This window comes from Athene noctua, chromosome 1 (assembly GCF_965140245.1).
Source record: "Athene noctua chromosome 1, bAthNoc1.hap1.1, whole genome shotgun sequence".
Classification (NCBI taxonomy): Eukaryota; Metazoa; Chordata; class Aves; order Strigiformes; family Strigidae; genus Athene; species Athene noctua.
In genome coordinates, this window is record NC_134037.1 from 69449563 (window position 1) to 69473302 (window position 23740).

At 42.2% G+C, this 23740-nt stretch overlaps 1 protein-coding gene across 10 annotated transcripts in view; it reads right to left on the reverse strand.

Annotated features, from left to right (window-relative positions):
• Positions 1-7931: 7931 nt before the first annotated feature.
• TULP4 (TUB like protein 4) overlaps positions 7932-23740 on the reverse strand; it is a 165186-nt gene continuing 149377 nt past the window's right edge. For 8 of the 10 annotated variants that reach the window (XM_074896490.1, XM_074896488.1, XM_074896494.1 and 5 more), the window contains 2 exons: positions 17277-19867; positions 7932-15548 (listed from right to left, as the gene is read on the reverse strand). In XM_074896490.1, the coding sequence (XP_074752591.1) occupies positions 15432-15548; positions 17277-19867 (2708 nt within the window). In that variant the 3' untranslated portion in view covers positions 7932-15431. Of the gene's footprint in view, positions 15549-17276; positions 19868-22756; positions 22847-23740 lie in introns of those variants that run through there. The other 2 variants (XR_012632860.1, XM_074896495.1) reach the window with 2 other exon arrangements.

Below are 23740 nucleotides of genomic sequence, written 5' to 3' on the forward strand. Positions count from 1 at the left end.
TGGCATTTGCTCTGTAGATGCTCCCTCTTTATTCTTGATGCACTGTTATGAAAAGCCCCTGTCCCTCCACTCCCCTCCATTACCATCACTGACAGATCAGGTTCCTTTGAGGCTTGCTGGCATGCTCTGTGTATCACATGCTAGGAAGCCAGAGTGTTGTGCTGAAGTTGGTTTTATTTTGATTTTTTTTCTTTTTAATTGGCTTGATGAATACATGAAGGGAAATAAAGAACGGGGCAATAAAAGGGAAGCTATTAGAATGCAACACTGAGGAGCTGAAACGATGGCTTATTCAATCATTCTAAGTCAGGCACAGATTACTTTTGTTATAGGGCTTCTCTGTGTCACTGCTTTAGAAAAGTCATTGACAGGAACCACCTGGGAGGAAAATCCAGTTAATTTGGTGAACTTGATGTATGTAAAGCTCCTGGGAGTAGCATTCAGCTCACAGAGTCAATGAACCAAGGTCAGAAAATTCAGCTGTCATTTGAAGAAGCAGTTTAACAATGCTTTTTGGAGACACCAGTGTGGCCGGACTTTGTTCAGATCCTAGAGCCTTTGGTAGCTTCAAAGTGCTGATTAAGTTTTTTTAAAATGGTGTTCTGCCTGCTGGTGACATATTTTTGCACCGTAACATTTAAGCTTTACGTATTTATTAGTCAAAATTTGATTATTAATACAATAAGAATGATATACATTTTTTAAAAGCACCATGAACAGAAAACATAGTATTTTTCCTTAACATGTATATATAAAACATTCGTAAGATTCCATTTCAAACAAAATAATTCACCTCTATGTCTTGCAAATCTTCATTATTTTACTCAGTAACTCTCTTCATCTTTAACCTTCTGGTAGGCAGAGAGTTGCAGTTTGCACCTCTTTGCTCAAGCAAAGGCATTACTGATTTGGACATATGCGTTGACTGCAGAGGACACACCTGACAATAAATGTGAAAGGCAGCTGTGGTGGTGAAGATCCAAACATCCACTCCCTGTCCAGATTCTTCTGGGTACCGGTTCTTTAGCCACAGCTTGCAAGACTGAGGAGAAGAGGTTTACATTGCAGCAACTACCTGCAGATTCCAGTGTTATTGTACACAGTGCAAACTGATGCAGTGCATGCCCAAAGACAGCTGGGACCTACTTCATTCAGTTTGGAAGAAAGGCTAATAAAAGAAACTTAGTGACACCAAGTGTTACCCATCACAGGATTTCATGACACCTATGTTTCAAAGACATCTGATGAAATTGCCAGTGCTTGGAGCTACATCTGCTGAGTTTTCTGTCTCCCAATTTTCCCTCACCTAAGAGTATTAACATCCCAAACAAGACACATAGGCTTGTTTCAGCTCCACAAAAATCAACCTCAGGGGAGCATTCAACTTCATGGATGTCTGTGAATCTTGTCCAGGCTTGTGTTCCAAACATCCGATATTCTGGCCAAGGTATAAAATTGTTGCATCCAAGGCTAAGCTCACGAACGTTATGTCTTCAGGGGCAACTGTGGCTGATTTGTACGCACCTCTTGAGGCACAGACTGCATGCAAAGAAGTCCATCGGCTTTTCATAAAAGAATTTAGGAAGTCTGAATTTTTTTCAAGTCACCGATTAGCTCAGGGACTCATTTACCACATGGAAAATATATCACATAAACTTATTCTCTTTTGCCACAAATCTGATGTGGCCTGAGTTGTCGATGGGATTAAAAACCTTTCTCCATTGCTACAGAGTTTTGTTCTTGAAGTGAATACACACTTTGCGTCCTCTCTTGCACTTCTCTGCACCTTCTTTTGTAATCTTGGAAATATCAAACATCACATAAATTTTGCAGCTTCTTTATCATTTGGTTAGCACTAATGACTTGGTGATGTCAATGCTTAGATAACACTGTTCATTCTTTGGATTTAATTTCTTCTGCAGTAACAGAGACAATGATGATCTCAGCAGGAGTCAGACATGTAACCCATCCAATATTGCCAGTGCCCAGGGAATACACAGGGCACCCAGTCATAACGTTTCTATGAAGGTGAATCACATCTAAAACGATTCCTCCTGATATCATTATGTGCTTCTTCCCTAACTTTACATGCTTTAATAGGTTATCAACAACATCGGAGAGTAAATTGGCCAAGCAATTAATGGACTGACAGCATCTGCCTCATTAGCACTGACTGCATTTATCCCGTGCCCTCAAACTTTTCAAACAGAGCTTCAACACCCACCTGATATTTTAAAGTGATACATACTTACAGAACTTGATGAGTTATCTTGAAATTAGTCAGGTAAATCATGGCTGTCAGTTGTTTCATACGATTACTCACTCATTCATATAATTACTGCCTAACAACTATTCTGAGAGCAGATTTTGTTGTACATCCTGTTCTTTGAATCTCTTCAGCTGATCACTTCTCAATTGACTGCTACACTAAAAGTCTTCCCAAAGAACGCAGATCCAATCTAAAGACATTCTATGTCATCAGTTGCCTGTAAAACTCTACTCAAAACCATTTTAAACATTTGTTCTTCTGATGAAATTGTTTTCAACTTTGTCTCTTGCAGTCAGTAATCTACACATAGTAGATTAATGCAACAATTTTGAGAACATGATAAATATTGCTTTATCTTCATAAATTCCAGGTTTTGATCTCTCAGACCTGGCCTCCAGCTTAGGACAGCTGCATATCTTGGATCTTTTGTTCATTGGCTGCTTATAACTTCACAGATGCAAGAAATCTTGCTGTGAAGTTGTTTATTATCTTTTATATTTTCCTAATGGATGTGAATTGCTCTTAGTATGCTACATTTTCTATTTCAGAATATTTAGATCTTAAGTCATCATTCTGACCATCTACCATTTTAGTTTGATTATGTTCACATCCAATACTCACACAGTAAAAATTTCCACAAAAAAACCCCCTTCCATGGCCACTATGTTTCTAGCGGTGATGGCAAGGATGACCATCATTGTAGATTTTGCACTGATATATCTGAATACCAGAGATTTATACTTACAAATCAGCTCACCAGATTTTTTTGTCCTTATTTCTTCTGAAGTAAGGTACATTCTGCCTTACAGGCTGCTAATCCCCTCCTTCCCACCCCAACAGCTTCACTGACATCCCAGAAGCCTTTCCTTTCTCAATTGCTACCGCTTTGCTCGTTGGAGAGCTTTTTCATCATGCACATACTGCAGCGCTTCTGATGACACTCAGTCTGTGGCATTTTACTCTCACTTGGGGCTTCCACGATCTCCAGAAGTGGCATCTAATTGTGGATTTCAGTAGCTCTCGAAATTATGCTCTTTCAATTTATGACCTGAGGGAACACTTCATCAGCATCTGAACTTCTGAATTTCATAGCAGAACTTCCAGTGTGAATTACACATACGTTGTGGTTTTTGGAAAGATGACCGCTCTTTTTTCACACTCACTTGTATGTTCTGTTGATCAGACACAATCCAAACCTGTGTATTTTTTAAACTGCAGATAAAATAATATGAATCCTAGCAGTGGATTTATGAACAAAACTGGAATCTTGGTTTTAGTGACTCTCGAAGTCATACAAATAAAGCCTGTCAAACTAAATGTTTGCCACCTCAGATTATACTAGCAACCACATCAACTCAAGGAGAAAAATCTTAAGGTATGTTCATAGATCTCATAAAAACAAGGACGCTTCCCTCATCAAAAAGCATCATAAAATGAGATGGAGAAGTCACTTAGAAGTCAAATCACAGTTATGTGACTTCTGAAGATGAGACTCTGCATTTGGCTGCCTCTGCATGAGGCAATTAGAAGTCTCTATGATGTTTAAATCATCTTTAGTATCTTCCCTTTGCTATAACCACCTCATAGAGACTCTTCTCTAAAATAAACATCCTTTCAGATTACAAAAAAGTAAAAAATTCCTAAATGGTTTTGAAAGAAGGAAGGAATTAATTTCACCAAAACTGTGCAACGAAGGGAACAAAGATACTCTTGTTTTAAGAGAGAGGACTATCGCCACAGAGAGCAAAGAAATGTTACTGCAGTTCAGATCTAACTTTCCTTCTTATCCACAGGGAAGTGAGAAAGGGAAAAAAAATGTGAAACAGCTGGAAAGGACAAAAATATCAGGAGATGCAACAAAGCAAAACATTTCCCCAGATGAATAGGTTTCCTTTTGATCAAACAAAAGGAAGATTTGAAATGTGTCTGTTTTAAACAGAACAGAAAATGAGGGTATGCAACAGACAGCTATAATGGATAAGGAGTGAGATGAATTTCAACTGGTATGAAGTGCTCCAGTTTGTTTTTCAAATCTTGTACAACTCCCTGACAACTAGGTAATTACTTAGTGGCTGAGTCTATCCCATTAGGATTGCATAATGAAAGCTGGGCTGCTGCTGAAAAAATTAGCAAAAAGTAGAGACTGCTATTTTATTATTGATACTTATTTTGGTAGTAATGTCAATAAAAAATTGAATATGCCATTGACTAGAGAACATCAACAATAACCTGTCTCCGTGAAAAAGCTCATGATCTAGTCATTAAATCATATATAAGAGTTTAACTATATGTATAGCTGCTGTATTCCCAGCTCCTTTTAAAAAGTCCTTGCTTAAATATTGTTCCCTCACTGTCTGCACATGTTCTGACCTATAAACCAGGCAACATAAATATAGCGCACTGGCCACAAACAGCCCTTGTGTTCATCTAAATCATAACTGTAAGATAGCAGTATTATCAACAACCACAATCATATATTAAAAAAGAACAAGTGAATGCTATTAGTCCCTCTACGAGGCAAGAAAATTATCACAGGAATCCTTCTAGGATATTTTCCTAAAGACTCACATTTTTCTTTACTGCAGCCCCTGTTAATTGGTAAGTTTTGTATTTGCATCACCCGCCATTTCCAGGCAGGCATGTTTCAGCAGTCATCTCCCCCAAACAATCCACCTCGTCACATTTGTTCGCTGCCTTTCATGACACCTTTCTCTCAAGAGCTAGATACAGCTCCAGTGTCCTCCTTTAGTCACAGTTCTGTACTGACATGTAGAGAAGGTGATGCAGAAAACTTGATTATTTACAAACTACAAGTGAGACTACATGCCTTAAATTTAGCTGGTTGCAGCTGGCAGAGAGGGGCCTTCCAAAAAACATCTTCCAGAACAACAAACCAAGCTGCATTAGCTCAGTTCCATGAGCAAAGGAGATAGAGATTGTTACCCTGATTGAATCAATTACCAGTGCTATAGCTGGCAGAACCCCCCAAATTAACACTAAAACAGGGCAGGAAAGCAGAAGATGACCATCTTTTAAATCAATATCCTACACAAAGAAGGAAAAACCTGAAAACTGCAGGAACCTCGATTGAAAAGGAAACTGCATGAATCAGCTTAGTTCACCTGGCCAGATACTAGCTCAGAGAAACACAAAAATTAGCCAAAGCAAAAAGCAAAAAAGCACAAGGCCAAAGCAGAGTGCCATGACCAGAAGCTATACTGCTGTTCCATTTTGCTGCCTCCAAACTTCACAACTAATTTAATAATTTCTGCATTTTAGTAGATGTTTCACTCTACCTGAAAACTCATCTAGAGCTAAGGGAGATTTCAGCATTCCCTCAGCAGTGCTGATACTAGAAAAGGCTTTTTCATCGTTGCAGTGCAAAGCATTCAGACATCAGATTGGGAATCATCCACCTTCTTTTCATTTCCAGAAGCTGACACTCCACGTTTAAGCTTCTTTTAGAAATGCTGGCATACAAATGGTGACACTGGTTCACAGCAAGAATCCATTTAAGCCCAGCGTTTTGTCTCCTACAATAGCCATTTGCAGATTCCTTGGGAAGAGTGAGAACAAAGCAAATTCCTATGGTATTTCCCCTAATACTCTGGCAGCTTCTATTTTCAGCTCAGGGAAATTTCTGCTCCTGTTTTAGTTTGTTAGTGAATTATTAACTTCTGTTCCCGTTTCGGCTGGGATAGAGTTAATTTTCCTTCTTAGTAGCTAGACTAGTGCTGTGCTTTGGATTCAGTATGGGCTCTGGTATGAGAACAATGTTGGTAATACACTGACATTTTCAATTCTTGCTAAGAGATCAAGGCCTTTCCAATTTCCCATGTCCTGCCCACGTGCAGGTGCACAAGAAGCTGGGAGGGAGCACAGGCAGAGCAATGGATCCAAATTTGCCAGTGAAATATTCCATATCATATAACGTCATGATCAGTGTATAGATGAGGGTTGGCTGGGAAGCTGGTGCTCTCACTTTGGGGATTGTGGTTTCGGGATCTTCTCTTCTCTGGGATCACTAGCTGGGAATGGGTTGGACATTGGCCACTGAGTGGTGAGCAATCTCATTGTGTATTACCTGCTTGAATTTTCTAATTTTTATTTATTTTTTTTTAAAGAAATTTCCATTATTAAACTGTTTTTATCTCAACCTACAAGTCTCCTTACCTCTACTCCTTCAAGTCCCTTCCCCATCCCTTGGGTGGGAGAGAGTGAGTGAGCAGCTGTGTGGTGGTTGGCTGACGGCTGGGTTTAAACCAGGACAACTTGTATCACAGCACCCTTTGGCAAAGTGGCTTTTGGCTACTCACCTCCATGAAGAACAACCTCCTTTTGTCTGATTTCCTGCCCCACTACTATTTCACTTTATTTTTATTTTACAGTTCCTAGTTTTTCTGCAGGAAAAGACAATCAACAGACAATCCCTACCCACCTTTCCACACTACTCCTGTTTTAGTGGCTCTCCAGCAATCCCTTTAATCCTCTTTTCCAGGGTAAAGGGTCTTAGCCTTTGCAGTCATTCCTTATGTAGAAGTAGATTTGTGCCTTCTGTTGCCCTTTTGTGAATCTCCTCTAGACCTCTACTTTTTCTGAGACAAGGGGACCAGTACTACAAAGTATGTAAACTGTGGTGAATTGCACTTTTATACAGTGATCCTGTATTTTCTGCTTTGCTGTCAATTATTTTCCTAATCATTACCAATATTTTAATTTCCTCTTTTGACTGCTGCTGAGCACCAATCTGATGTTTTCAGAGAGCTATCTATCAAACTCTCAAGAGGTCTCTCCTGAATATTAGAGATCCCTACAGAGACCATTACTGCAAATGTGAAGTTAGGACTGTTTTTTTTCCCCCTGTGTGTATCACTTTAATTTACCCAGACTGAGTTCTACCTGCCGTTTTATTGCCAAGTTTCAAAAAGACTTTCTGAGATTCCTAACAGTTGGCCGTTGCCTTTATTACTTTGAATAACTTTGTATCATCAGTAAACTCTGTAGCTCAATATTCAAACTCTTTTCAAGGCCACCAATGAATATGGTGAACAGGTGAGGATCCATGCCAGGATTCTCTCACTTGTGACTCAGCTGGGATGTTTATTATGGAAAATAAGATTCTTTACTACCTTTTTTTAAAATTTTCTCAGCCCCCAGAATGCTTATTTTAGCTAAAAACCAGAGAATGAACACTGGCCATCACAGCATTTTATTCTGTTGGAACACTGGCCATCACAGCATTTTATTCTGTTGTTGAAGATGACAGGACAGAGGAATCCCTCATGCTAATGTTGAAGTTTCTGGTATATCAATGACAAAATGAGAAGTACCAAAACCCCCAAAAGTGATTTCCTTAAAAAAGAAAGCAAGCAGAGGAGAAATAGCACAAGAATTGGCTGATACCCAGGCAGACAGGCATTATTACCACAAAATCTTTGCCATCCATCCTCCTATATGAATGACACAAAGTGTGATGGGCTGGTACATGCATCAGGTTCAGTGGAACTTGTGGATACAGTTACCGAAAAGAGAAACCATAACAGCATCTGGCGATTTATTATTCAGGTTGGTCCAGCACAAATTTGTCACCTGCTTTAAAAATATTTAAGGTGCTTGACAAGATGCAGAATGCAACAAAAACAAGAAGTCAGGAATTTTCTAGTCTGCAAAATTTTATTAAGCAACAGCTGGACAACTCTTACAACTCCAAATCATCAAGGAAAAATAGGGCAATCAGTCCATCTCTCAATCATGTAGACAGTAAAGAATTTGGACAAACCACATTTTTATAGGGAAACCAACAATGCTTTCTAGGCACCTCCTGCAAATTCTATTACACAAGATACATAAAAGGAGAGGCAGATCAGGGTAGTTTTTAAGTACGGTGGAAACCAGGTATACCATGGTATACTGAGGAGAAAAAAAAAAAAAGAAAACTTGAGATTCAAAAAAATATATTTTAAAAACAGTATAGGCATGAAAAAGTACACAAATTGTGTACCGTATTTTCAAAAGCCTTAAGAAAAACATGCTGGGCTTGCTAGGTTAAGAATGCATGCACCTGCATGACTATATGCCTGTTAAATAAAAAAAAAAAAAAAAAAAAATCCAAAATCATGTTCAAAGTTATAGTACCAAAATAATGCATTTATAAACAAATGCAACTCCCCTTCTTTTTCAGGAAACACCACAGTGCCTTTTCAATCAAATGCATCCCCATGCTATTCCACAACACCATATATTGTATCTACAATAAACAACGAGATCTTGAACAGACATACCCTCCCCCAAATGCACAACACATAAAAAGAAAAGAAAGCAGTGAATGCAGAAACAGTGAAACAAAAGGCAACCAAAGGCAAAACATGTATCAAGCAAACAAAAGAAACAAAGGGAAAATTAGGAAAGTTCTGAACAAATAGCTTGAAACAACATAGGTAGGATTTACAAGCTGAGCACTATTCCGATGAAATACTTGAAACTCAGGTGTCTGCACACTGTTCAGAAATGTTTCCTTTTTATTATTACTTTAATCTTAACCCATACATAAACCATCTACTTGGCCAGTAAGATAAACCTTCCACAAATAGACAACATTTGTCAGGACTCAGAATTGCTGGATCGGATCATATTTTAAAATTCATAATAATGTAAACTGGAGGGCAAGGATTAAGAATAAACTGGCAGGCTTTAACATCATACCATCTATTTTTTTCATTGAACGCTCTGGATAGGTATGTGTTTGGTGTTTTCATTCATTTAAGTCATACAAAATCATGCTGAACCTGCAGTCAGCTCTGAGTCAGCAAACCTGTGCATTTGCATAGTGCTCCACAATTAATTTTGCCTTGAAGCACAAATTTCTCATTACAGATCCATTTGCAAAATCAAAAATTGAAGGGTGAAGTTTTTAATTTTCTTAGCAAGAATTGCTTCACTGAATCTTATTTCATTATTTGGTGAATTGCTTTTGTCTTAAAAATAATTTTCTAGATGCAACAACCAAACTGATACATCTTCAAAGGTATCAGGCAACACGCAAAGCTGAGTCTTTTAATCTTAAAACTTCTCTGCAGGATTCTTTTACAAGAACATTATATAAATACAAAGATAAAATAATTCACATACCCCATTGTTCACAAGTAGTAATTAATCTTATTCCTTCAAGAATGGTGCACGTAAACTCCAATCCTACAAAGAGAACCTGTGGTGCCCTACCTGCAGACTACTCCTGAGGGCAGCAGACTCTAAATTGGTATTTGCTCATGGAGGATTGTGCTTGCCTTGAAGGTGAAAGGACTTGAAAACGAAAATGTTAGTCTACCAGAATTTTCCCATTTTTGTCTCCAGTATAAAATTCTCTTCTAGTGGGAAAACCATGATGCCAATCTCTAAGTAACATAAACAGCTTGCTCTCCTGTGATGGAATCCTAGAAAGGGGAATAAAAGGCAAATATCTGAATGACTACTCTGTGGCCAGGATTTTACTTCTATCATTCTTCAAGGGGGGTTATACAGAACTGTCAATATAGTTGTTGGCTAGTGTTTTATAATTTTCTTAAGTGGATATATGGGTCATATATGTAATTATTACTTTACAGTCACATAGTAATGAGAAAGTACATTTTGGGTTGGATTCTACTCTTATGTATCTTGGTGCAACCCATGTAGTGAGGTTAGAAGTTGGCTCTCTGAGAGCATGCCATGCAAGTGACTCATCTGTTGCTAATCTCCAAGTCAGATTTACTGGTCTGGAGTGGTTTGGGCTCTGCAGAAATGCGCAATTTCTAAACTGTTGATCTGGGAAACATGTTCTTAAAAGCTAGTGAAAACTTACTCTTAAGTCTTCTCTCCCCTTTCTCTCAATCAAATCAGTTTTTGAACATGCTGCTCTCTTCATAGGAGGATTTAAATTGTTTCTGACAGGTAACAGGGCACCAAGATAACGTAGGATCACATGCATCAGGCTGCAAAAAGCAAATGCACAGAAACTATCTGAGGCAACGATCAGATAAGCTCCAAAATCTGTTTGAAATTTCAGAGAAGATGCTAAAAAAGATACATCAAGGAGCCTGGACCTACAGAAAGTCTAGGCTCAAGGCTTCAACAAAGTCAGGTATCTTTGACACCTGTAGACCTTCATGCATCTTCATAAAAACAATGGAACAAAACTGGAGAGAGAAATGTGGAACTGTTTTACTTGCAGTTGCACCACTGAAAGTTTATCTGACATGAACCTGTGTGCAGATTTACTGATATTTTGACAGCCCGTGGCACATATTACTGCTACCTCTGGAACTGAATGCAAAATTACTAATGTGATAATTCCTTTTATTTCCTCTTTCACCCCCCTCCTTCTCATAGTTTCTTAGGATGTTGCAGAAACATTATACCGGAGAAACATGATATTCTCGTTGTTTCAAGCTAAAATTTGCCACTCCATGCATGGTGCACTTCATACTAGACTTTAAGTATTAATTTTTAGACTCTGTTAGAAGCTTTATTTCAAGGATATGAGCCATATTGTTTCAAAAGAATCAGGTTTTCTGTTGCATCCCTTTGCAATTCCAGTGGGGCAGATTCTGACCTCAAATGGTCACCATGGCCACTGGCTGGCACTGGGGCTTTCTCTGCTCAAAGCTGCTGCAGCCAAACCCCACAGCAGCTTCATGCTGCTCTGGGAGCAGACCTCCAAGGACGAGTGGAGGAACTCCTGCTCCACCAGGTTTCCGATGGAGCATCCTGAAGAGGCAAAGCTGCTGCAGGCAATGTCAGGGCTCAGCTCCATCAGCTCTGTGCAGCGCTAGCTCAGTATCAGAAGCGCTATGGCTGTGCTGGAATCGGCTGAGCCCAGCTGAAGGAGTGTTATTAGTCTGAGCAGAGGAAAATGCATCTACTACTGCACTATTTCTTGTGCCTCAGCTAGTTTATTCCAAGCTAGTTTGCTTGTATCTCCACATTACGCCATTGCCAAACTCTACTAAACTATGCAATGAACTTCTTACAAACTGAGCCTATATCGTTATAGCCTCTTTTATCATGTGACCCACCTGATTTTATATCTCAAGAAAAAGCACTGTACTAAGAAGAGGGAAAGCAAATCAAGCCTTGTATTTTTAAAACCCCTCCCAACTGAAGTATATAGTTAGAAACAAAGGAGGAAAACAGTGGAGAAGGACAGATTTCTGCAGGGCCCAAAGAAGTCATGTACACTCCTCGTAGCCTACACAGTCCTCCATAGCGAACTCACTGTGTTCAGCTGCCAAAAAATATATTTGCCTGCCTGCATTATGAAATTTTTTATACTATCCAGCAAAAACAGGTTTTCCTATATGCATTTTAACTTCTGGCAGCAAAACATACTGCTAGCAAACAATTACTTACAAAGATGCTCTTTAAATATAAATAAGAAAGTGTGTATAACTCACTGATACATAGAAATAAAATAATCCCTAAATCACTTATTTCATTACGCCAGATAAATAATCTGTCTTTTGGACATTAACAGGAAATCTGCATTAAATTATCTTTAAAAAAAAATCACTCAAAACTCCCTAAAAAAACAAAAACAAACCCAAAAAAGCCAACAAAAAACTCATAAAACCCCATGACTGTCACAATTATTGCACAACTAAAAAAAGCTTTGGAAAAAACCTCATTTAACTACTGGAAATTATTGTATGTATAAAAGAACTAGATATTTCTCAACACTTTGCTACATTCTTCCTAGAAGAACTTAGTTATCTACAGAAAACCTGGGTTTTACTAACCAAATATAAAATGTGTTTATCTTTTTGCTGAATGCAATAGTGATCTTCAGGATTTAGGTGATTATTTGGGGGGGGAATTTTAAATTTGTTTCCTATGTTGTATCTCAATGAAAAATAAAGCAACTGTCACTTTCAACTGTTCTCTGTATAATTTAGGGTTCCAGTTGCATGCTCAGACATTTACATAATTCCCATTCCTTTCATTAAAACTCTATTTTTTCTCTCTCTAATGCTGGGTATTCTCTATGTCATTAAAATCCTCAGTTAAAGGGACACAAATTATTTTCAAAAAGATAAAAGATAATCTTATCCTATAGCATTTGATAAAAGATAATCTTATCCTATAGCATTTTCTGACAAGTAAACTGGAAACCAGAAATTGAATTTATTTTCCTAATTTTTGATAATTATTCCTTGTGCTTTGCTGGGGCAGAAACCAGGTCTCTTTCTATGTCAAGACTCATTGTAAGTGCCATCAGAAGGATGCAATCGTGACCTGGCCAGTGAAACCAAATTACTAACTCTGCTACTTGTACTGGGTTTCATTTCTTCGTTCTCCATTAGCATAAAACTGCTGATAACTGGAAAAAGTTGACAATGAATCAAGTGAAGAGGAATACTGTTCCCTGGAAGGTTGAAGAAACTGCATGCAGAAGTCTTCTATTTAGATTAGATTTTGCTCAGAAAAAACATTCATGTTGTTTCCATGTACTAACAATTTTGGCTTGAAACTACAGGTGATGTTTCTTCCAGCTGAAGATTTCTAACATGTGACTGGGTGGCCCTTCCCTCAGCAAACACGCAAGCAAGCCATGGTATGTTTCTTCCCTTACGGTGTTCTGTGTGTGCCTGTTATACTCTAATTAGAGGACGACTGGTTAGCATAGATGTTAGGGCAAGGCAAGGATTCTCATTAGCCAACTTTCCTCCTTATATATTGGAATTGGTGGACTGAGAATTCAACATGCTGTTTGTACAGCATATATAACTAAATATAGACAAAGGACTTAATAGTGCTTCCTCCACAAAAATCCAAGTGAAACAATTCCATTGATTTTTAAGGGACCAGAGCCAAATTCATGTCTGTTCCTCTGTTCCATACACACTATACCTACAGGCACTCAAACTGCTGAATAAATCATGCTTGTGAGAAAGAATACAAATGGGCCCAGAAAACTGATGGAAATTCAACAAAATTAATTAAAGCAAACAACAATCTGCTAGATGCCAAGGAGAATGTTGTGCCTGACCACTCCCACATGCAAGCAGAAGGGGTAATACAGGGATGGTACCATCTACTTCCCCCCTCCTTCCTTCCTATATTACTTCCTCTCTCCAAGGAAACCATCTTGCAGGTGTTTTTTCCTGGACTTACCCTGTGGGATGTTACCTATGGATGATCTGCCTTGTCATCTCCCTTGGCAACTCTCTGAAACTTCTCTCTGGCATTACTGCCTCTATGCTGTACAGCTCTAGAAGCCTCAGCAGAACAGCAGATATAAGCTCAGTGCATGTTGGGAACTTCTCCTACAGCAGGGTCTTGTGCAATATGTTCCTCTAGAACGAATCAAATGTGACACACATCTACCCTACCATTAGGATTTAAGAAAAGCAAAGAGAGAAAATCACACCTATTCATCTTAAGTTATAGTGAGTTTTTCAAGAAAGAAGTTGAACTGTGGATGAAAGACAAAGACAAAGCAGCCATCGACACCTCAACCAACGTATTTTTCTCAGTGTGCCTTTCACTTCAAAAGAGTGATTTCTGAAGGAAACCTGCAGTTACATTTTGTAATCTAATGTCCAAATAATTACATGAATAGTTTTGGGTTTTGTGTATTACTGGGGAAACTACTTCCATATCAAAACATATTCTGTAGCAAAATGCAGGCAAGGAGGAAAGAGAGAAAGCAAATAAATACGTGCACAACACATGGACAACACAGAAACTCTTCTGTGCAAGCAACCCTTCTGAAATGCTCCCCAGGTCTGCATGTCCACCAGAAAGAACAGCAGAGAGTCATGCTGCGGTTATTAAGCCTTCCTCTTTAACTCTCCATGTAAACTTTGGCTTCCCACTCTTAGCTGGAGCATTATATTCTCAAACCACAGTCACAAAGACTGCTCAAGTAGCAAGGTGATAAAAGGGATGATTCTGTCCAATTTTTCCTTCCTCTTTCAACTCATTTGTTCTCCAGACAGCCATGATGTTGTTTCCTGTAATGAAATCACTTTCTTCATGACATTGCTTCTTGTAATGCTACCCTTCTGTCTCCTTCCCAGTTCAAGCACTGATACACTGTTGTAGAACTTGATTCATACTGATTGCTAAGAAGACTGAAGACATTTGGCCTTCTCATTAACTTGAAAGACTTTGATAAAGTGTAAACACATTTAAATGAGGAGCGTGTACAGGTGTGGCCTCAGAGGCCACACTATCTGGTCACACTATCTCTCCCAGCTACAGGCCAAATCACAGAATACTGCTGATCAATATGAGCAAAGAAGCAACGCTCATGATTACTTCCTCCTGTATTTTCTGTCACCTACCGAAAGATGGTTATCCCCAAGAACAAAAGAAGCAATGTTTGTAATTATTTCCTCCTCTACCTTCTGTCACCTACTGAAAGATGTTTATCCCCAATAACAGCACACAAAACAAGCAGACATCAACTTCTTTGATACAGTGGGTTTTTAAACCACCCATTGGTAACAATTGTTTCTCTTCTGAATAATACATCGTTATTTATAAATTAAACATTGACCTACATAAGCTTCCTTGGAACTTGTGGTGATCAGTTATTATCAGAAATCAGAGAAGAAACACGTGTCTTCAAGTATTATAGCTTCTTTTTTTTTGCTGCTATCACTGATGTAGTAGTAGTAGAGTAGTAGTAGTAGTAATAGTAGTAGTAGTACAAACTGGACCAGAAAAAAAGTTATGTTCCCTGTTTTAAAAAGAACAGCATGATATAAGGCAGTCTATCAAAAAGAGCAGTCTTTTTTAATCCCCCTATGAGCTTACATCAGCTACTGTAGCAAACACGGCAGAACCACCACAACAAGCCAAAAGCCACACTTCTCCACGTAACACTGAATGGCTCTCAACCCTTCGCTCTTTCTGAGACCCAGCACAACGCTTAAAAAGAAAAAAAAAAACACCTGAAAACAAACAAACAAACAAACAAACAAAACAGAAAACAGCCCCCCACCCTCCACCCCATGACTGATTAGAGTTAATGCCCTTCTGTTGGGCACCAAGAGACTTTTCCAGTTTTACTGCCTTCTTCACTCCCAGGCACCTCTGCACACCTAAAGCAGGCTGCCCTGACATTTTCCGGTTTGGACTTTATGAGAAGGTTAACATTTTCCTCTCTCCAGTCTCTGCTTGTTCATTTGAGGCGTTGAGTCACATTAGCCAGAGCAACAGCAAAGGCCTGCACTGCAGAAAATGGGTACTGAAAGTCCAAAATGTAAGCATTGCCATCAATCCTTCCAAACTGCATCACCTGGGAAGCAGGGGAAGAGGAGAAGGGAAGGAAAAAGAGAACAAAGTCAGAAAAAGTGAACCACAGAAAAGGAACCAGAGAATAACAGGAAAATGTTTTTGCCCCTTTGTACAAACATCTCACCTCCTGAGCTAGTATGTACGGGGCTACTCACACAATGAGGTATGATGCCAAAGAGGAGTAAGGGAGCTGTACTACTGGTCTGTGTAGAGTATTTGACTGCAATATTTGACTCTATAGAGTAAATTGAGCTCTAAAACATGTTAGACTGGATACAGCATTGGAGTAAGTAGATTGTCACCAACTACTTCAGCAGATGTGGGTTACACCAGCATCATGCTTCCTGCAGGAAAAAAACATTCTTTCCTTTGGAGAGATCCTATCATCAGCCCATCAGGAAAACACATTTTGTTTTCAAAGAAAGGAGCTTTCAGGGAAGGGGAATAACCAATCTCCTGACTGTAGTGCTTCATAGCCAGTAAGCTGTATGTTCTTGGCAGTTCTGTTTTCCTTTGCATAAACGTCACTAGCACATAATTACCCTGAGAATGAACTAGCAAGGGGGCAGTGGGAGCTGTTTGAAATGTAAAGCAAGGCTAGTCAGGTTTTTTGTTGTTCTTCTGCAGGGAGTACCTGAAGTTTGGCCTATTATTACTGCTTTTTCATTCTCTTCATCAGAAGCCCAGATCGAATTTGCTCTACAGTGACTTGAGCTAGAATGGAGGCTGGCTGTGCAAGCCAAGTCAGGCTTTATTCCCCCACCAACAAAACCTGTGGCTAGGTGATTTCGCACAGCTGCCCACAGGAACGTATCCACAGTTATTTAACTGAAGAAGAAAGGGGTATAAATAGCTCTGACCACTGCCTTTTTAATGAGCTGCTGTTCCAGACAAACAAAACCAAGAGACCACCACTGGTCATGCATGTTGGATATTTAAGACATCTAACTCCCAGTCAGATGGAGCTGAGAGCCTTGTGTCTTTAATAAATCAAAAGTGACTTATAGAGATGGGATAGCTGGACAAGGAAATAAGTATGTCTCCTGAGTCTCAGTCCAGTGTCCTGCTGATTGGTACCACTTAATAGCCTGGGTTTGGTGTAGTAACATCCCAATCAGGCCAAGGTGAGAGAGCCTAAAATTAAATGTCACAGACCCCTCTACTCACAGGCAGTTCAGAAGCCACCCAGGAGCACTTTGTTCTGGAGAGGGTCAGTGCCTCCATCCTCTAGACCCAGAGGCCTGGAAACCCAGAAGAGGAAGTTTTGGCATGGAGGCAACCTAACTGCCCATCCATCATCTCTGCCTTAGCCATCGCTGACTGGCTAACCTTTGTGAGAATCACAAGAAGGGAGCAGTGTTCACTCAGCTAGCTGCCACCCACAACCACCAAATGCAGCTATCGTTGGGGAGATTCGTTGTGTTTATTACAAAACCCACCTACCTTCAGCAGTAAGAGTCCATGAGACTGAAGAAGGCCCTTATTTCCATGTCTGATTGCAGTAAGACCAAACATATTTTGTACATTTACTTAACAACTGAACTTCACCCTCCCTTCTTAATGTAGACCTTTGACAGCTGGTTTTTATTAACCATGTGGCAAAGCTTTTTTTCAGAGCAGCTATCACAACTGGGAAGCACTTGGCTGCATGAGAGACAGAGCTTATTTCTGGCACGGCTTTCCCAAACGCTAGACCCCACCCCAGCCCACGTGTGCCACCCTCTCCTACCTGTCGTCCTTCCAGCTCAATCTGGAAGTTTTTTGCCGACTCCTGGGTCACCCGCCCTCCGAAGTCCAGCTGGTAGACTTGTGTCGCTTCATTCCACAGCGGCTGCTTGTTGGCCATCACATACACAAAGCCCTGGCTCCCCAGCCTCCCGTCCTCCTTCTCGCTGGCCTTCCGGCACTTGAATTCATCCAGCTCACTGGCTGTCCTCAAACTCCTTTTGGTTTTCCAACCCTTTTTGCTGCCCTGGCTCTGGTTCATCAGTTCATCCCCGCTGATAAAAAGCTCTGGCTCACTCTCCGAACTGTCCTGAAACTCGTTTGTCTTGTTCAGCTTCTTGGACTTGAGCTGGTCTTTCTGGCTCTTGACCTTCTTCTTCTCCCTCCCCAGCCGAGGGCTGGATATTAGCGAATTGAAGTCGGTCAGTGTCCTTGCCTCCTTTTTGACCTTGCCCTCAGTGATAGCCTGCACGTTTCCTTCCTCGGCTCGACTGTCCAGGCGCTTCCGGCTCTTCTTGCCGAATTTGTCTGTCCTTTGAGGAACGGGGCTTTCCGTCAAGGAGAGCACCTCCTGGAAGGTGTCTGCCGTCTCCACCATTACCTCTGTGCCCACATGGCCCTGCAGCTCCGCTGGCGGGGGAGACATGACTGGCTTCTCCACCACAAGGAGCGGCTTGGGGGGCAAGGTGCCCTGGGGGTTCTGTACGGGCGGGCAGGCGCTGTAGGAGCTCCACGGGTGCAAGGCGATTGGTGGCAGCTGTAAACTAGAGCAGGCGCTACTTCCCGGATACATGGGTGGCAAAGGGCAATAGGAGAGGTTGGATGGATAACCTGGCTGAAGCACAACTGTGGGCTCCTGCTGTGCAAACTGCGTTGGGGCCAGAGCTTCTTTGGGGGAGCAGGGGGGCTGCATTCCCTGAAGGGGAGGGGCACTGTAGCTTCCTGGGTAAGGTACTCCAACCCCGTAACTTGACTGGAAAGTGGCAGTGGGACTGGTTGGAGACTTGGGGGAAACAAACGGCACTCGAGACATATCCAGATGTTGCGCTTGACCGATGATGAGGGGAGTAGGTTTTAGAGGGTTGGGCACGGAGCTCTGAGATGTCCTTTCCTGAGGAACCCATATCTCTTCACTCACCATAGGGTCCCACTGGTATGGCGGTGGCCGTTTTACACCGAGGGCAGCTTCCGTCAAGGACACGGGTACGTGCCGTATCGATTTCTCCACCGGGCAGTGCTGAGAAAGGGCCTCATCCTCCGTGAAGGCAGAGTTGATATAATCCGCTCGGTCACGAGAATTGTCAGGCGGGCTCAGCAAGCTGTAGGAGGACTGGGAGGCCAGAGGCGAAGTACTGACAGAGTGAGCAATGACAGAGCTGTGCTGGGAGCCACTCCCCGTGCTCAGATCAGGTCTCATGCCACCAATGCTGGAAGTGGTGCTACTAGCATTGGCACTAGTGATGTTGCCCACACCACCAGTGCTCGCGTTGCTGCTGCCACCACCGCCACCGCTGCTGCACTGGCTGCAGGTGTACAAGGCAGTGGGTACTCTCTGCTGGTACTGTGCTGTCACAACGCTGCTCTTGGCTTTTGGGGGAAGCTGTAAGGTGGCTCTCTGACCATCCACCAGCTGAGCCATTTTCAGGGCTGCCTCTCTGCTGTTCCTCCGCAGAGTCGCATGAATGATACTGCTGTCCAGTCTCTGCGTGATGCTTCTGCCCTGGGACAGCTGGCTGGCGATGTCGGGGTAGGGCGGTGGGTCCCCAGTTGGGATGGAGTAACGGGGGACCGTGAGTCGGTTCAGGGTGGCGCTGGCGCAGGGCTGCTGCATCTTCTTCTCGGCGGCGGTGATGCGCAAGGTGGCGGAGCTGCCGGGCCCCGGCAGGGTGTAGGTGCTCTGGGCGCAGAGCATCCTGGTGCGAGGCCGGCACACCTCCTCCACGTTCCCGCTGCTGTCGAACGTGGTTATCCGCTCGTACCCCAGGGGCGTCTGGTAGTGCCCCGCTGGGTAGAGGGAGAACTCCCCCTTTTTTAGGCAGAGGTCGAGGGGTGGCTGCGGGGGCCCGGGCGGAGGCGGAAGGGCGGCGGGCGGCGCGGCGGGAATGGTGCCGGGGTAGGGCGGCGGGGGGTTCATCTTGTTCAGCTGCAGCTCCTGAGCGGCCCCGAAGACGACGGCGTCCCCTTCCACCAGCTGTGGCCCCGGCCGTGGGGCCTTGGCCTTGGGCGGGGGCTCGTGCTCGCGGTCGCCGTGGTCCCGCAGGTCGGCCAAGGCGATGGCGGGGGGCGCGGGGGGCGGCGGGGCGAGGGCGGGGGGCGCAGGGGCGGCGCGGCCCAGCTCCCCCCCGACCAACGCCCCTGCCCCGGGGCCCGGGAAGCGGCCTGGCGCCCCCGGGAAAGGTCCCGCCCCCTCGCCCCCCGCTTCCGCCGGCGGATTGGCCAGCACATCCAGCTGCACGTTCTGATTGGCCAGCAGCGACTGGACCAGGCCGATGCTCTGCGTGGGCGACATGGCCTGGGCCGAGCTGTGGATGGGGGCGATGGGGATGTTGACGGTGCACGGCGGGCTGCTGGCGGGGGCGCCGGGGGCGCCGGGCACTGCAACGAACAACACAGCCTGTCACCCGCTGCCCCAGGGGTCCCCTCGGCCCCAGTGGCCCCTCGCACACCATGGCAGTGGCGAGGCCTGTGCCCAGAGGGGCCCAGAGGGGCGAGGGGCCACCAGCCTTCCCTGACGGCAGAGGTTAGGCAAACAGCTGGGGAACAGGCACTAAATCGGGAATCTTCCCCAAGCACTGTTCAACGTATTCTTGGGTTTTCTTCAGCATTTGTGGAAGACATGTGGGTCGCTAAAAAATGTTTAATGGGAAAATGTCATAGTAGTGTTGATATAAAATTCAGAAACTGGGGAAAAAATGTTTTTTAAAGCTAGTTAGAAGAAAAAAACACTGCACATCTTTTGTACTTTCGTCATTCCACTTTACCTTTGACTTTTTAAACTACCTGCTATCTTTATGTACTTGCTTAAGCACTCTGCTGCATCTGGAAGGCCTGCTATGGATCCCCAAATCAAAGGATCAGGCCTTAGTTTGAACAAGTAAGCCAGCCTGTCTCTGCTGATTCCCACTGTAACAGCTGGTGGTCAACTTTAAAGTAACTTCTTGGGACTGATGCTTCAGAAGTAAAGGTTCAGAGCTTGCTTTCAGTCTACATTATGATTGCCATGGACTTTCAGAGCCAGGAGTTTACCTGATGGGTCTGAACTACCATTCACTTACCAGTCAATTTTAGATACTTCTACTCAAATCAACAGAAGTTTTGCTGAATTAGGACTCACTAGTTTTCAGGGAAGTTTTTTGATAATAAATACATCAACAAACAACAGAAAGGAAAATCTACTCACAGACCTGTGGCTGCTGCCACCTCTTCTTTGCCCCTAGTCCTAGGACCACTAACGTGGCCTCCTGGCTTCCTCTAGGGCTGCTGCTACCTGATGGTGAGGCACAAAATAGTTGCCGCTGATCCAGGCTGACTCTCTCTAGAGCCAGCCGAGTGTCACTGTGTCATGCTGAATCAAGCTGCAGGAGGGAGATGAAATGATGCTTCTCAGGCCTGCCCTGATCTAACAGCAGTTAGGAGTTTTGACTTTGACATTTGTTGTCATCCAAAAAAAAAAAAAAGAGTGGTGGAAAAGAAAAAGAAAGTTGAAGACCTGCACTGAAGGCACTGTATAGCGTCTAGTACAATGTACCCAGACTCAGTGAGCTTAGGAAAACTGGAGAATACAGACAACAGTTGGGAAAACTGTTGGGAAAGCGATAGGACAAAAGGTAATGGCCTCAAGTTGTGCCAAGGAAGGTTTAGACTGGATAATAGGAAGCATTTTTCACAGAATGGGTTGTTAGGCATTGGAATGGGCTGCCCAGGGCGGTGGTGGAGTCCCCAACCCTGGAGGTGTTTAAGAGTCGGGCTGACATAGAGCTCAGGAACTGTCAGTGTGAGGTTAATGGTTGGACTGGATGATCTTCAAGGTCTTTTCCAACCTAGATGATTCTGTGATTTGTCTCACTGGTTAGGGAACCTCCCTTCTCTTAAGGGAAGGTTATTCTCTCAAGTATAGTGGGTGACAAAGCAACCAGTAATGCAAAAAGAAGGATGATGAAACAAAGAGAGAGAGGAATATGATGGAATGAAATACTGACAAAATTTACTGACAAAAGTTCTTGAAGGATTTGTAAGGAAAAGACGTGACAAAATAGATGGGATGCCCAAAAGATTCAAGACGTGGGTACTGTAGCCAGGGCAACTTCAATGTCAATGTTTGGACAGGCTGCAGTCAGAAATGTGAAAAGAAGCAATGTAGGAAAGGTTTCCCACATGTGGTGGTGATAAACAAAGGACAGTGAGGCAAGAAGCAAGTCTGATAATTTTAAGCAGAAGCATGGAGCTTGCTCAATTGCTTGCAGTTCCTTTTGCAAAAGTGGTGAAGGTGATTCTAACAGAAACTACCACTGAAAAGCTGGTAGGGAAATGAGGACATTGGAACCAAGCATGGGTGCCTAAGTCAAGATAAGAAGGAACAAAATATAATAATGAGAGGAAACTAAGTACTATATTAAAATCCCCAAGAATCTTGCAGATTCTTTATTAGTTTTCCTGTACAAAAACCATGAAAAATGATAAGTTGCATCAGCAAGTTTATGGGATGAAAAGAGACTAGAGTAATATCCAGGATCTTTTAAGTGTGCCAAATTCTGTGGAGACTTCTGATTTGCAAGACCAGATCAGGCAAGAGATCCATTAGTCAGAACTCCTCCAGCTACAGCCCAGTCCCCAATTAATTTTTAATTAAAAGTCTAGTCATCTATCTATGCCCTATATTTTTGATAGCATTAGGCTTTTATCAGTATCAGTCACGAATGTGGTAGCTGTACAGATAGGTCTGTGGCTATGCTGGCAAATTTTTACAGTAGTTCTGTTCATTCCTTTAGAAGAAGACTGACAGCTAAACTTAACTGGCCCTAAGGCAGCGTGGTTCTGTGCTCAGCTGGCAGGCCATGCTTTCATCCTGATGCCTGCAGGTTAGCAATTTATCCATCAGAGCCTGAGGTTTAATTGTTAGCTTGGCTTGAGCAGCACAGAATGTTGCTGTCATGGGTATTAAATGCCTTATCAAACAAAATGTCATTCGTTGCCATGTTGCTTAATATCCCAAAGTGTTTAAATCCAATGCTTTTTTCATTTCTCTGATAGTTTTTAATTGATTTGTTTGCATAATTTGCAAACTAAATCAATTCACTGTCCATTTGCCTTGCCAAATCTTCACTGACTACGTTAAAAAACACCCGTCCCAAGAGTACATACTCTTCAGTGAACATTTAAGTGCCCAAGAGCAGCCTTCTACTATTTTTTTTTAATCTACCATGTAATCATTATTTACACTGCAATATTTTTTACCATTAGTATATGCCACTTTTTTCCTTTATATGCAGTCTGTAAGAAAGGATATCCACAAAAATGTTTTGAAGATTTAAGTAGCTTCCATTTGCTAAGTCAGAAATGAATTTTCAGAAGAAACTAGAAAGAAAAAAGTGGACAAGAAGGTTGTTATGGAGGACAGGGTAGTATGATGCTTTTACTAGCCTTCTCAAAAAGCTCTAACAAAATTCTCTAACAGTTTTCCCTACATTTTTGTGGTGTTCACCAACCTGCAATTCTGAGTAGCATTTCAGCTCTTTTAGTAATATAAAAGGAATTGATACTGCAGATCTAATCAAATTTTCAGGAAGCCATGTGAAAGCTTTTTTTTTTTTTTCCTTCTATTTCATTTTTGTGTTACTGTGACTTGGCAACAGGAATCCCTCACTGATGTGAAAATTCAGAAAAGGTATTATTTTACCTTCTTGCCTATTATTTGTTAATTTTATTGGCATGATTTTTTTTTGGACTGGACGAGGTCCTGTGTACTTCCAGTCCTTTCACCTGCCATATTCACATCACCTGCATCCAAGCCTTCCCTGAACTGCTTGAATCTTCTGCAACCTTACATCTCAGTGAAATGAGAAATTCTTCCTGATCCTCTTGTTTATAGACTATTTACTATTTTAGCCTCTCTGTAAGACCTGGTATTGATAAATGCCAAATGGGCATTTATCACTTCTCAAAGGGTGGCTGAGTTTTATGGGAACCTCCCCTCCAACCCAAGCCCCTATTATCAAGCTGTGCTTTGCTGCCATTGAGTCACAAGAACGACCCTTTTAGGCTTCCAACACATTACAATTCTGTCCTACAAAGATGAAGAATTCAAGGCTTTGGTCTACAGAGAATTCTTGGCAAACTAAATAGAAGATGATTGATTTTTCAATCAACCTGAAACTTAGCAGCTCTATACGGATTATATTTTCCCCGTATTTTAGAAAACAATGTCCATAACACATACTAGTCTTATTCTAATTCAGTTCTACAGGACCC